Raw genomic sequence first — 14,410 nt, 5'->3', positions numbered from 1 at the left:
GCTCCGGACTGAACCCAGATCTCTGGCGGCAGCAACTCTACCAGCTGCACCACCCATGGCAGTAGAGTAGACTAAATTAGTATAATTTTCCTAGGTTCTTTCACCATTCAGAAAGAGAATGCTAAAATGTGCTGGACAAACATTATAAATAATCTACAGTGCATACACCAAAATTGTAATATGTATTACAATAATCTGAAATAAAAGGATTTGAATTGAAAGTTTGGTCTAAATGCAATGGATGGATAAGAGAAGGCAATATTGCAGAAAATGTCTCAATATTTATCATTTGTATAGGAACTAATGCTTTGATTTGAATATATGTTGCTTCAGTGTGCAATATCCATGAACTAATATTTCCCCCCATCCAACAGGTGAATTACACAAAGACCAACAGAAGAAGAGGTACAAGCTTCAGTTAAAACATTTAAAATGTAAAATGCTATCCTCCTGAATCTTGAGTGGAATTTCATGTTATTTTATACTGTTTATAATGATAAAATAATCCAGTTCAGAAATATTAACTTTAACTTTATTTGAATAAATTAATCCAACCAGAAACACCATAACCTTCAATACAATTCAGAGTTTAGTTTATTGTTACATGTACCCAGGTACAGCAAAAAGCTTTTGTTGTGTGTTAACCAGTCAGCGGAAAGACAATACATGATTATAATTGAGCCATTCACAGTGTACAGATATATAAGGGGAATAACGTGAATAACGTTTAGTGAAAGATAAACTGAGTAGGCCGCTCATAGTCCGAGGGTCTGAAATGCGTAGATAGTTTAGAATTGTTCTCTCGTGTGACAGGATAGTTCAGTTGCCTGATAGCAGCTGGGAAGAAACTGTCCCTGAATCTGGAGCCATGCGTTTTCACACTTCCTTTTGCCTGATGGGAGAGAGGAGAAGAGGGAATGGCCAGGGTGCTCCTCGTCCTTGATTATGTTGCCGGCTTTGCTGAGGCAGTGCGATTCATAATAAACCAAATATGAAATCTATGTTATGTGGTGTATTGCTGAGTGGTCTGGTGTTATCTCAACCTGTTTGAAAACCTAACTTACCTGATATGACATTTATAGCAGTTGTTGCAATACAGTTCCATCCTTCGCCATAACCCCACTCTCTTGACCGTTGTGAATAAAGTACGTCCAACAGAACATGGCTATGCTGGTTTTCAAATTGAGATAAACTAACAATTGTTCATTTTTGCAGAATATGGAGAACAACCATTAATGCTAGTTTAATTAAACATTCAAGCTTTGTCATTTTCACAATATTTTTAATGCTTTTCTTTTAAATTTGAGACTTTTGTTAAATATTCGCCAAAATAGTCCCAAAACAAGACACAAGTCATTAATGAGGTCTGAGGTTTAAACAGGCAACAATAAAACGGTGTCCAAGAAGAGCAATGGTGACCTGCCTCAATGACCACAAACCGATGGCACTAACGTCTGTGGTGATGGAAGTGCTTTGTGAGATTGGTTATGCCCCATATCAATTTCTACATCAGCAAGAACCTGGACCCACTACAATCAGCCTACCGACCATAATAGGTTAACGGAGGATGTACTCTGCACTGGACCACTTAGATAATAAGAGCACATACATCAGGCTGATGTTCATCGACCACAGCTCGACATTTAACACCACCATCCACTCCAATTTGGTTACTAAACTCAGGGAATGGGGTCCATGTACATTCCTCTGCAACTGGACCCTCGACTTCCTCATCAACAGAACAGTCAGTACGAATTGGCAGCAACACCTTTTGCTCGATAACCATCAGCACTAGAGCATCTCAAACCTATGAATCAGCCACATGCTCTAGTCACTCTATACCAAGGATTCCCAACCCAGGGGGTAAATTTCACCTACCCAGGGGTGAATTTGTTGATTCTGGTTATTTTTTCTCATTGACTGACTGTGTTTGGTTCTGTTCATCATTAATTGTTCATCAATGTGAAATAACATTGTTATGTGCTATTAAAGTTGCCAGGGGTAAACAGGACGAAAAAGATTGGGAACCCCTGCTCTATACCTATGACTGTGTGGCTGAACACACTTCCAACCATCTTTAAATTTGCCAATGACACGAGCAAGTGTGAGTAGTTGTACTTAGGGAGGTCAAAAGTAAGGTGTACAGTTCATGGCAAGACTCTTAACAGCATTAATGGATAGAGGGATCTTGGGGAAAAAATCCAGTTTCTTGATAGTATAGTATATTTGTCTTCATAGTTTAGTTTAGAGATACAGCATAGAAACAGACCCATCGGCCCACCAGGTCCACGCTAAAGGGCCTGTCCCACTTGGCGATTTTGCCAGCGTCATATCAGTGTCTCCAAAAGATTTTGAGCATTTCAAAATGGAGCGGCGAAAAAAAAAATGAGACACTTGAAAAAACACTGCGCGTCATACGTCATCACGCCGCGTCACGCAGCGTATTTTTCTGTGACCTGACATGTCAGTCAATTATGTCGGCAGTCGCCGAAAAAAATCGCCAAGTGGGACAGGCCCTTAACAAGCAATCACCCATTCACATTTGTTCTGTCCTACACACTAGGGACAATGTACAGAAACCAATTAACCTACAAGCATGCATGTCTTTGGAATGTGGGAGAAAATCGGAGAAAACTCAACCTGTGATAGGGAGAACATACAAACTCTGTACACGCACAACCACGATCGAACCCAGGTCTCTGGCGCTGTAAGGCAGCAACTATACCACTGCACAAATGTGCCACGCTGGTAAAGGTTAAAACATTGAGCATAAGAATCAGGAAGTCATGTCGTAGCTTTATAAAACTTTTCTAAGAACACATTTGGAGTATTGGGTCCAGTTCCTTTCATCCCATTACAGGAAGGACGTGAAGTCTTTGAATGTATAGAAGAGGTACCAAAATGCTGCCTGGATTAAAGGATGTTAGTTATGAGATTGTTCAAAACTTATTGTTTTCTCTGGTTCAGGCTTTGAGGGGAGATAATAATAAAAGCATATAAAATTATGAGAGACATAGGTAAACAGTCAGAAACCTTTTCCCCATCGTGGAAATGTCAAAGACTAGAGGGCATAGCTTTCAGAGAGGGGAAATTTAAACACAAAATGCTGGAGTAACTCAGCAGGACAGGCAGCATCTCTGGATAGAAGGGATGGGTGATGTTTTGGGTCGAGACTCTTCTTCAGAATGAGGGTCAGGGGAGAGGGAGTTTCAGAGATAAGGAAGTGTAAGAGATCAAGAGATGCAGAACAAGGAAAATGTAGAATAGACGATTGTTAGCTAGAAGGTGACAACAAAGCAATCAGAAATACAATTTAATCAGCGGACAGTCGGACTGGTCAGAGAACTGGGAAGGGGGAGGGATAGAGAGAGAGGGAAAGCAGGGGTTACTTGAAGTCAGAGAAGTCAATATTCATGCCGCTGGGGTGTAAGTGAAATATGAAGTGCTGTTCTTCCAATTTGTGCTGGGCCTCATTCTGACAATGGAGGAAGCCCAGGACAGAAAGGTCAGCATGGGAATGAGAGGGGGAGTTAAAGAAAGCAGGTAGGTTTCGGCAAACTGAGCAGAGGTGTTCAGCAAAACGATCGCCGAGCCTGCGCATGGTCTCGCCAATATATAGGAGTCCACACCTGAAACAGCAGATACAGTAGATGAGGTCGGAGGAGGTCCAAGTGAACCTCTGCCTCACCGGAAAAGACTGTTGGGGTCCTTGGAAGAGTCAATATTGGGCTGGTACCAGGGCTCTCACTTAACTTTTTTTCTCTGTTGTCAGCCGGGCAACCTTGGCAGCTTTTTAGGTTGCCAAATTAGGTGGTCATTTAAGACGGCTCGCATGTGTGCGATAATGTGCTCGGACGAAGTGCGTAGTTACCAGTCGGAATTATGCTCAATGAAGCATTCACATATTATTTCTGTGTCAAATAAAGTCACAAACTAAACATATTCACCAATCAAGACATGATATATACCACAATCACATGCAGCAAAATTATAATACAGTATCTCAACTCTTTTTAAACAAAAATGTGGTTGGATTATTCAGCGTATGATCAACCTCGGTGAGACCAAGCACAGGCTTGGCTATCGCTTCGCACAACACCTCCACTCAGTTTGCAATAACCAACTTGATCTCCCGGTAGCTCAACAATTCAACTCCCCCTCCTATTCCGAATCCGATCTTTCTGTCCTGGGCCTCCTCCATGGCCAGAGTGAGGCCCACCACAAATTGGAGGAACAGCACCTCATATTTCGCTTAGGTAGTTTACACCCCAGCAGTATGAACATTCGCTTCTCCAATTTCAGGTAGTCCTTGCTTTCGCCTTCCTTCCTCTCCCGTTCCCAGCTCTCCCACAGCATACCGTCTCCACCTCTTCCTTTCTTTCCCCCCCCCCCCCCCTCCCCCGACATCAGTCTGAAGAAGGGTCTCTACCCGAAACGTAGCCTATTCCTTCGCTCCATAGATAGAATAGAATAGAATAGAATTACCTTTATTGTCATTCAGACCTTACGGTCTGAACAAAATTGCGTGCCTGCAGTCATACATACAATAATACAATAATAAACAACAACAAACACAAATTAACATCCACCACAGTGAGTCCTCCAAACACCTCCTCACTGTGGTGGGGGCAAAAATCTTAGGGCTGAAGTCTCTTCCCTCCTCTTCTCCCCCTGCGCTGAGGCAATACCCCACCGGGCGATGGTACAATCAGTCCCGCGGCTCACCGAACCCCGCAAACGGGCCGGCTCAAACACCGCGGCCCGGGGTGGTCGAAGCTGCCGCCCTCCAGTCCAGCGGACACAGCCGCTGGCCCGCAGCTGAACCCCGGACTCAGGTCACCACCGCCAGAACGCCGTCCCAGCCACCGGAGCACCGTTCCAGCCCCTAGCCGGATCGCCCTCACGTGAGTGCCGTTCCTCCCTCGAGCTGGGCCTCTCCGACGGGAGCGCCATTCCACCCTCGGGCTGGGCCGCCCCGACGGGAGCGCCATTCCACCCTCAGGCTGGGCCGCCCCGACGGGACCAACACAGCCCCTCACGAGAGAGTCTCAGCCCCGCGCCAGGCCGCCCTCACGGCAGCGTCACATCCCCTCATGGGAGCGCCGTTCCAGCCCCGAGCCGGACCGCCCTCACGGGAGCGAGCCCAGGGCAAGTTCTGACTGGCTCTGCCTGCGGAGTCTCGAGGTCGCCAACTCCTCCATTAGGCCTCAGCGCAGACGGAGGCAGAGAAGAGGGATATGACAGAAAAGTCGCATTCCCCCGAAGGGAGAGACAGCAAGCCCCGTTTCAACCCCCCACCCCCCCCCCACACACGCACATAAACACAACCTAAAAACCAAAAACTTAACTAGACAAAACGAAAAAAAACACAAAAAAGTAAAAACAAACGGACTGCAGGCGGAAGTGGCGGCGCGACCCGAAGATGCTGCCTCACCTGCTGATTTTCTCCTGCTTTTTTGTCTACCAATGGGATCCCACCACTAGCCACATCTTCCCATCTCCTCCCCTGTCGGCCTTCCGCAGATTGCTCCCTCCGTATCTCCCTGGTCAATTGCTCCCTCCGTAACACCCTGGTCAATTTGTCCCTTCCCACCCAAACTACCCCCTCTCCTGGCACTTTCCCTTGCAACCGCAGGAAATACTACACTTGTCGCTTTACCTCCCCCCTTGGCTCCATTCAAGGATCAACCAGTTTTTCCAGGTGTGGCAGAGGTTCACTTGCACCTCCTCCAAGCCCATCTATTGCATCCGCTGCTCTAGTTGTCAGCTGCTCTACATCGGTGAGATCAAGCTTAGGCTTGGCGATCGCCTCGCCCAACACCTCCGCTTGGTTCGCAATAACCAACCTGATCTCCCGGTGGCTCAGCACTTCAACTCCCCCACCCATACCGAATCAGTCCCTTTCTGTCCTGGGCCTCCTCCATGGTCAGAGTGAGGCCCACCGTAAATTGGAGGAGCAGCATCTCGTATTTCGCTTGGGCAGTTCACACCCCAGCGGTATGAACATTGACTTCTCTAATTTCAGGATTCTCCTTTCTTCTTCTCGTCCCTACCCCCCCCTCCCCCACCAGTCTGAAGGGTCTCGACCCGAAACGTCGCCTATTTCCTTCGCTCCATAGATGCTGCCTCACCCGCTGAGTTTCTCCAGGTTCTACCCATTCACACAAGTTCTGTTATCCCACTTTCCTCACCCACTCCCTACACATTAGCGGCAATTTTACAGAGACAAGTTAACCTACAAAGCCAATGCGTCTTTGGGATGTGGGAGGAAACCCACAAGCTTGCAGGGAGAATGTGTAAATTCAACACAGATAGTGCCCGAGGACAGGATCAAACACAGATCTCTGGCGTGTGAGGTAGCAGGTCTACCAGCTGTGCCACTATATTTTCTTTTCCAACACACAAAAAAATCATACGTTGATAACTTTGGTTACTAAAAAAAACTATCAATTTTCAGTCTTAAATCTCTAAGTCACGCTATGTCCCCCATTACAGCTACTGTATGTTTTAATTCAGTTCAAGACTATGGGTCAGAACATTGGCTATAAAGTTGCTGCCTAAAAGTGCCAGAGACCCGGAATTGATCCTGAATATGGGTGCTGTCTGTATGGAGTTTGATCCCTTTCCCTTTGATCGCATGGGTCAGAACGCTGCCCAGCTGCGGACGTCACAATGCCCTTGCTCGCGGCACCGCCACAAACCCCCCCCCCCCCCCCACCGCTCTCGATTCGAGCAGATGCTGTCATCGCACTTTCAATCCAACTCTCTCTTCCCCCCCCCCCCCCGCCGCTGTGGACTAAAGCCCCGCGCCCAGCCCAAGTACACTCGCGCCAAGCCTCCCGCAGCTGGACTCCCAGCCCGCCGACTCACTCCAACCCCCCCCCCCCCGTTCTCAAAATGCTCTGCAGATCGGGAGGTCACCGGAGGTCACAGCAGGTTACAGACGGTCACCGGAGGCCACCGACTTGCTTCTGAATCCTCTCCATCTCCCGTCACGCAAGAGCTGCCGAGGCTCTCCACGCCAACCGAGGTCGAGAGAGCTGCCGAGGCTCGCTGCCCGTTCGCAGTTGGCCCCGTCCGAGCCGCCCGCTCACCGAGTTCAGGTCCGCCCTCTCCCTCTCTCTCCCCCCCATCCTCTCCCCATCCCCCCTCCTCACCCCCCCCCTCCTCACCCCCCCTCCTATTTCCTCTATCCCCCCCTCCCCCAATCCTCTCCCCATCCCCCCACCTCTCCCCCCCTCACCCCCCACCCACCCCACTGACCCCCCCTCTACCCCTTTATCTCCTCTCTCCCCCCTCCCCCCACTCTCCCCAAGCTTCTCTCCATCCCCCCCCCGTCTCTGCCCCTTGAACCGCATGGACATCCTTATCTCAGCAACAATCTACTATGGGCTTTGTTTTGGGCTACACCACGTTCTTTGGCTTTCGATTATTATAACTGATTAGTAAATTATTGTAGTATTAATTATTGTTTATTTATTTCTTATTGTGTTAATGGGGGCATAAAGCTGCAGCAAGTAAGAATGTCATTGTTCTGTTCACGGTACATATGACAATTAAACACTCTCCACTCTTACCTATAAATTATATATATCTATAAATAAGACAACTATACTACCAACCCACAGCTTTAGAATAGCGAGGAAACTGGTCAGGCAAAGGAATCCTATGCAATAGAGAGAACATGTAAATGGCACTCAGTTGAAATTGGCTGGGTTGAACCAATTTTCAGAATCTGTGAAGTATTCTCCTAAATACATCACTCTAGCAGTCCACTCGGAGTCATTGTTTCAGATTTCAGAGGAGGAGAAATTTCTTCCGAGTGAACCTTCAGAAATATCTCCGCCATAGAGCTGTAAAAGCTAAATAATTTAATATAATTAAGGTATCAATGTTTGGACTGTAGCAGTGACAAAGGTGTTGCACGGGTAGCTAAGCTAGAAGCATCAGAATTCTTGATTCAGTAGATTGTGGGATCAAATCACACACGAGAGACGAGTGCAAAAAGCTCAGATATTATTCCAGTGCTGAAGGAATGATGCCACGAACGGAAATGCAGCTTTGGAAGATGGATAAGGAGTTTAAAAAAAACTCCCCACCTACACTCTTTCGTGAACAATATAACTTAGACAATACTGAAAAACAGGAATTTATCCCCAGTGTCCAGCCCAATATTTATAATTCAATCAAAATTATTGCTTGTGAGAACTAGCACAGAATGAATTGGCTGCCACATTTCCTACTACAGTATCACTTCAACAATACTTCAACGATCGTGATTCATTTATAACAATCCAAGCCTGCCAGTCCAATGTGGTGCAAGTCTATTTACAGTAAATATCCAATCTTATGTTTTGTGAGAAATGTCATACATAACTTAATCAACATGCTACATGGCCCTTATTATAACACAAATCTCATCAGCACGTGCAAAAACATTGATGATAAGGATTGTGAGCCTAAAATATTAAATATGTTTCCCTTAAGGAGGCACAGAGAGTGGTGAATCTCTGGAACTCTCTGCCACAGAGGGTAGTCGAGGCCAGTTCATTGGCTATATTTAAGAGGGAGTTAGATGTGGCCCTTGTGGCTAAGGGGATCAGAGGGTATGGAGAGAAGGCAGGTACGGGATACTGAGTTGGATGATCAGCCATGATCATATTGAATGGCGGTGCAGGCTCGAAGGGCCGAATGGCCTACTCCTGCACCTAATTTCTATGTTTCTATGTTTCTATTGATGTTGCCTCCTTGCATGCTGAGTTTTAAAACATTTTCTGTTTGCATTAAAATGGATCAGTTTGCCATCTTTGTGCACACCACAACTAGAACTCAGTTTAATATTTCTTATAGTCCAACTACTGCCTTATTATTCATAAAATGGTCCATTATAAAGTACAGAACAAAATAGTATGCAAAACCTCTCGGCCTTTTCCAGCAAAACATAACAATATATTTTGACTTTAAAGCTCAAGGTGCCTTAAGAAAATAAATCACTTACAGGTAAATGTAATCGAGTATTCAGTAATATTGCTGCAGTCTAAGACTGCACAAATTAAGAGCAGGAGTGAGTCCTTTAAGTTTACTCTGCCATTTAATGAGATCATGCTTGATCTGATTAACATCAACTTAATAATCCTACTATCCACTGCAGCTTTTCACGCCTATTTTACAAAGAATCTTCCTATGTCTGGCTTCTTTGCGAAAGAGTTTTGAAGACTCAGTTATCAAACAATTCACTTCACCTGCCCTACATGGATGATCCCTTGTTTTTAATAGTATCAATCTTGACCACTAGAATCAATGTTTCAGATAATTGAATGGAGTTAGACGCAAACATTTACAGGCGACGAGTCAAATGGGTGACTTTGTCTGCTAATATTAAACTGAGGAACAAAGCTAACAAGTGACACCAACTTGGCATTGAAATGGTAGTCAAATATCTGATGCAGTTGCTTCGATAATAGAAGGAGAAGCATGAAAAAAAATCCTTTACTTATGCACAATGAATGTAAAGCAAATAAGGATGAGGGAAGCAGCTAGAAAGGAAGAGAAACGGGAACAAGATTAACTGAACAGACCACTTTACTGCTACTTACTGTAGGGGGGGGGGGGGAATTAAAAACTACGTAAAAGTAAAATATGAAGTAGAATTTCCTCAGCAATGCTGATGAATGGTCACTGACCCGAAGTATTGACCATACAGTGCCCTGCATAATGTTTGGGACAAAGACCCATCATTTATTTATTTGCCTCTGTACTCCACAATTTGAGAATAGAAAAAAATCACATGTGGTTAAAGTGCACATTGTCAGGTTTTATTAAAGGGTATTTTTATACATTTTGGTTTCACCAAGTAGAAATTACAGCTGTGTTTATACATAGCCCCCCCCCCCATTTCAGGGCACCATAATGTTTGGGACACATGGCTTCACAGGTGTTTGTAATTGCTCAGGTGTGCCTCCTTAATGCAAATATAACAGAGCTCTCAGCACCTAGTCTTTCCATCACCTTTGGAAACTTTTATTGTTGTTTATTAATATGAGGACCAAAGTTGTGCCAATTAAAGTCAAAGAAGCCTTTATGAGACTGAGAATAAAACTGTTAGAGACATCAGCCAAACCTTAGGCTTACAAAAATCAACTGTTTGGAACAACATTAAGAAAGAGAGCACTGGTGAGCTTACTAATCGCAAAGGGACTGGCAGGCCAAGGAAGACCTCCATTGCTGATGATAGAAGAATTCTGTTTATAATAAAGAAAAATCCCCAAACACCTGTCCGACAGATCAGAAACACTCTTCAGGAGTAACTTCTCTCCATCGGCGAGACCAAGCGCAGGCTTGGCGATCGTTTCATCCAACACCTCCGCTCAGTTTGCACTAACCAACTTGATCTCCCGGTGGCTCAGCACTTCTCCTCCCATTCTGAAACCGACCTTTCTGTCCTGGGCCTCCTCCATTGCCAGAGTGAGGCCCAGCGCAAATTGGAGCAACAGCACCTCATATTTCACTTGGGTAGTTTACACCCCAGCAGTATGAACATTGACTTCTCCACTTTCAGATAGTTCTTGCTTTCTCCTTCCTTCCCCTCCCCCTTCCCTGCACTCCCACAAGCCTACTGTCTCCGCCTCTTCCTTTTTTGTTCCCGCTCCCCCCCCCTGACAGTCTGAAGAACGGTCTCGACCCAAAACGTCACCTATTCCTTCTCTTCATAGATGCTGCGTTTCTCACGCATTTTTGTCTACCTTCAGGAGTCAGGTGTGGATATGTCAATGACCACTGTCCGCAAAAGACTTCATGAACAGAAATACAGAGGCTACACTGCAGGATGCAAACCACTGGTTAGCCGCTAAAATAGGATGGCCAGGTTACAATGTGCCAAAAAGTACTTAAAAGAGCAACCACAGTTCTGCAAAAAGGTCTTGTGGACAGATGAGATGAAGATTAACTTATATCAGAGTGATGGCAAGAGCAAAGTATGGAGGAGAGAAGAAACTGCACAAGATCCAAAGCACACCACTTCTTCTGTGAAACACAGTGGTGGGGGTGTTATGGCATGGGCATGTCTGGCTGCTGAGGTACTGGCTCACTTATCTTCATTGATGATACAACTACTGATGGCAGTAGCATAATGAATTATGAAGTGTATAGACACATCCTATTTGCTCAAGTTCAAACAAAACTCATTGGTCGGCAGTTCATTCTACAGCAAGACAATGATCCCAAACATACTGCTAAAGCTAAAAAATGGTCAATTCCTGAGTGGTCAACCACCCGATCTGAACCCAATTGAGCATGCCCTTTATACGCTGAAGAGAAAACTGAAGGGGATTAGCCCCCAAACAAGCATAAGCTAAAGATGGCTGCAATACAGGCCTGGCAGTGCATCACCAGAGAAGACACCCAGCAACTGGTGTCTTGATGGTGCATCACTCATTTAGATTTGATTGGTGGCAGAATAAATTAGGTTGCATTGATTAAAGCATTGTATACCTTTTGTTTGTTCGCCGAATCCATGATTCCATGGATTCCATGAATCGCAGACTTCAAGTATGCAAAGGATATGCAACAAAATGCTAAACATGACTACATTCATTTACATGGCATTGTTGTGTCCCAAACATTATGGTGCCCTGAAATGGGGGGAGATTATGTATAAACACTGCTGTAATTTCTACATGGTGAAACCAAAATGTATAAAAATGGCCTTTATTAAAATCTGACAACGTGCACCTTAACCACATGTGATGTTTTTCTATTACAAATCTCAAATTGTGGAGTACAGAGGCAAATAAATAAATGATGGGTCTTTGTCCCAAACATTATGGAGGGCACTGTATGTCTCTTCACAGATGCTGCGTAACTTGCCGAGTATCTGCTATTTTCTATTTTTGTTCCTCTAATGGCAAATTACATCTTACTGTACAGCAGGCAAATTATCTTTTTTAGTCATGGGCAGCCACTTGGAAATTCAGTAGCCTGAGGCCCAAGGCATCACAAAATAGTTCAAATCGATAGCAGCAGCTGAATTGGAAATCATTCTCGATGAGACAGTTTGGGTAATTAAGTAATTTAGAGTTTGATTACAACCATGGGGGACAGGGAAGAATGGGAGTTGTAACTGGTCAATGAGTTGAGGGTGTCAAAGGAAAACTGGTGACTAAGTAACTTCAAAAACACGACCAACCTCAGTCAGGTTCCCAGCACTTGGCTGCAAACCACTCAGGGAGGTTCACTACACTGAGCAGCTAAAGAGTAAACAGCTTTGAGTTGATGCCACCACACAAATATGAAGGAAGGTATGCACTGATTGCATGGTATTTCCTGTATACATTTTATGAATAAAGTTTATTTTTGAAATAAAAACCTGTACAAGCAATAGCGAACAAACAAAAGGTATACAATGCTTTAATCAATGCAACCTAATTTCTTCTGCCAACAATCAAATCTAAATGAGTGATGTACCATCTATGACTCCACTTAGTGTCTATTTGAAACAGAAATTGGCTTATTAGTGCAAGCACAATTCACAAGAATTTACCGGGTTAAACTTCTGAAGTGGAACAATTCAATTTTAGTTACACTCCAGTCTGGCAAAATATTGATTTTCACATGCGTAATGTTGGAAAGGGCATAGGTGTAGGACAAATATAAACTGAAACAAAATAAAGATTGCCAACTATAAAGATGTGCTGAATTACTTGGATATTACTGTCAATGCCAATGTGCAGTCAGCATTTTTGATGTTCAGCACATGCACTATAATTGATACCAAACAAAAGACATCAAAAGCATTTTCAAATATATATTACAATTACTCATACTGCTGTGAATCTACAGAACAGTTAACATAGTATATTCATTCAAGCTGCACACCTGCGCTATTAGTTAATGGACCACACGAAACTCACCATCATGCAGTTGAGAAACTTCAAAACTACTGAGATTCTAGACCTGTTCTGGAAATCTCCTAAATTAAAACATGACGAGAAATTTCACCAGACTAATCCAATTAGGTTACAGTGTAGACTTTGATCACACCGACGTGGAGGGAAAAAATGAAACAATTTCTGATGCAGCAACCTCGTGGATCTGTTTAACCAGTTTGGTTTTTCATCATACGAGGAATCTTGTACTTACATGGGATCGAGAGTCTTGGTGAGCCAAGTCTTGAGTGCATCAAGGTTTTCTATCATCATGGTGATCGATCCTTTTGGAAGGGGATGGGGGGGGAAGGGGGGGGAGGGGTAAAGAGAGGCCAGGGGTATCTCGCCAGTGACGTGAGGGGCAGGTGCTGGGAAACGAGCAGAGGGGACGGGAATGGGTGTCCTGCTCGTTTCTAAACGAGCCGTGTCTGTTTCTTCTTGCCCCCCTGCTGCGGGGGAAAGCCGGCTGTCAGAATCCGAACATCCAAAGGAAAAGGCCTCAAAACAAACAGCTGCCGCCGAGGCTGCAAACAACGTGTCCACACTCCGCCGCACGCAGGGCCTATGGCAGCGATTTAAAAACAAGGAAAGGTTTCCACGCGCGAATAATGCTTGGAGGGGGTTTAAAACGCGCGGGCTGTTTTACCAGCCCGACCCAAGCCACCGGGTTAAAACAAACATTTCTGCTTTTCCCCTTTCGGCCGCTCCTCGCAACTTTATTCAGAAAATGGCGGCTTCCCACTCTCGCTCCTCCGCCAGGGCCGGGGCTATCGCGAGATCGGGCTCAGGGACTGGGGCAGGGCTACCTGGTTGCAAGTTGAGCCCCAGTATCTTTGCAACCTGGAGCCACTCACTGCACGCAGCATTTTCTTACTTGCTTGTGGGTTTTTTCTGGGCTACATGCGTGGCTGGGTGTTTTTGTTTTATTTTTGGTTAAAAAAAAATAGGTGTATACCATTTATACCCTTCGCTACTTGGTTACTTGGTCTTCCAAAATATTCCAAATGGAATTTAAACTGGAGGTGGTGAAGGGAGGGCTTAAGCCAGAAAGGGTTATTGGGAAGAAAGAGCTACTTTAATTGGGAAGAAAGAGCTACCTCGGCAAGGCCAGCAGCATTATCAAGGATGAGTCGCACCACACCCCCCACGTTTCCCCTCCCCCTTCTTCTGCCCTCTCTCCTTCCATCAGGCAAATAGGTATAGAAGTGTGAAATCGCACCTTCAGATTCAGGGACAGTTTCTTCCCAACTGGTGTCAGGCGACCGAACCACCCTACCACAAACAGAGGGAGAGCAGTTCTATACTACTATCTATTACATTGGAGACCCTTGGACTCTCTGAATGGACTTTACAGACTTTATCTTGCACTAAACGTTATTCACGTTATTCGCTCTATGTGCGCGTTTTGTATGGCTCGATTGTAATCGCATATTGTCTTTCAGCTGACAGGTTAAGCCCCTGTCCCACTGTACGTGGTAATTCAAGAG

The 14,410-nt window shown here is 45.0% G+C and overlaps 1 protein-coding gene across 2 annotated transcripts in view; it reads right to left on the bottom strand.

Annotated features, from left to right (window-relative positions):
* rbm26 (RNA binding motif protein 26) overlaps positions 1 to 13,671 on the bottom strand; it is a 150,447-nt gene extending 136,776 nt beyond the window's left edge. For both annotated transcript variants that reach the window (XM_033022942.1, XM_033022941.1), the window contains exon 1: positions 13,138 to 13,671. In XM_033022942.1, coding sequence (XP_032878833.1) covers positions 13,138 to 13,196 — 59 coding nt within the window. In that variant the 5' untranslated portion in view covers positions 13,197 to 13,671. The remainder of the gene's footprint in view (positions 1 to 13,137) is intronic.
* Between the last annotated feature and the right edge of the window lie 739 nt (positions 13,672 to 14,410).

This window comes from Amblyraja radiata, chromosome 6 (assembly GCF_010909765.2).
Source record: "Amblyraja radiata isolate CabotCenter1 chromosome 6, sAmbRad1.1.pri, whole genome shotgun sequence".
In the NCBI taxonomy this organism is placed as follows: Eukaryota; Metazoa; Chordata; class Chondrichthyes; order Rajiformes; family Rajidae; genus Amblyraja; species Amblyraja radiata.
The sequence above is the reverse complement of the archived record's forward strand: the minus strand, read 5'-3'. Positions and strand labels throughout refer to the sequence as shown.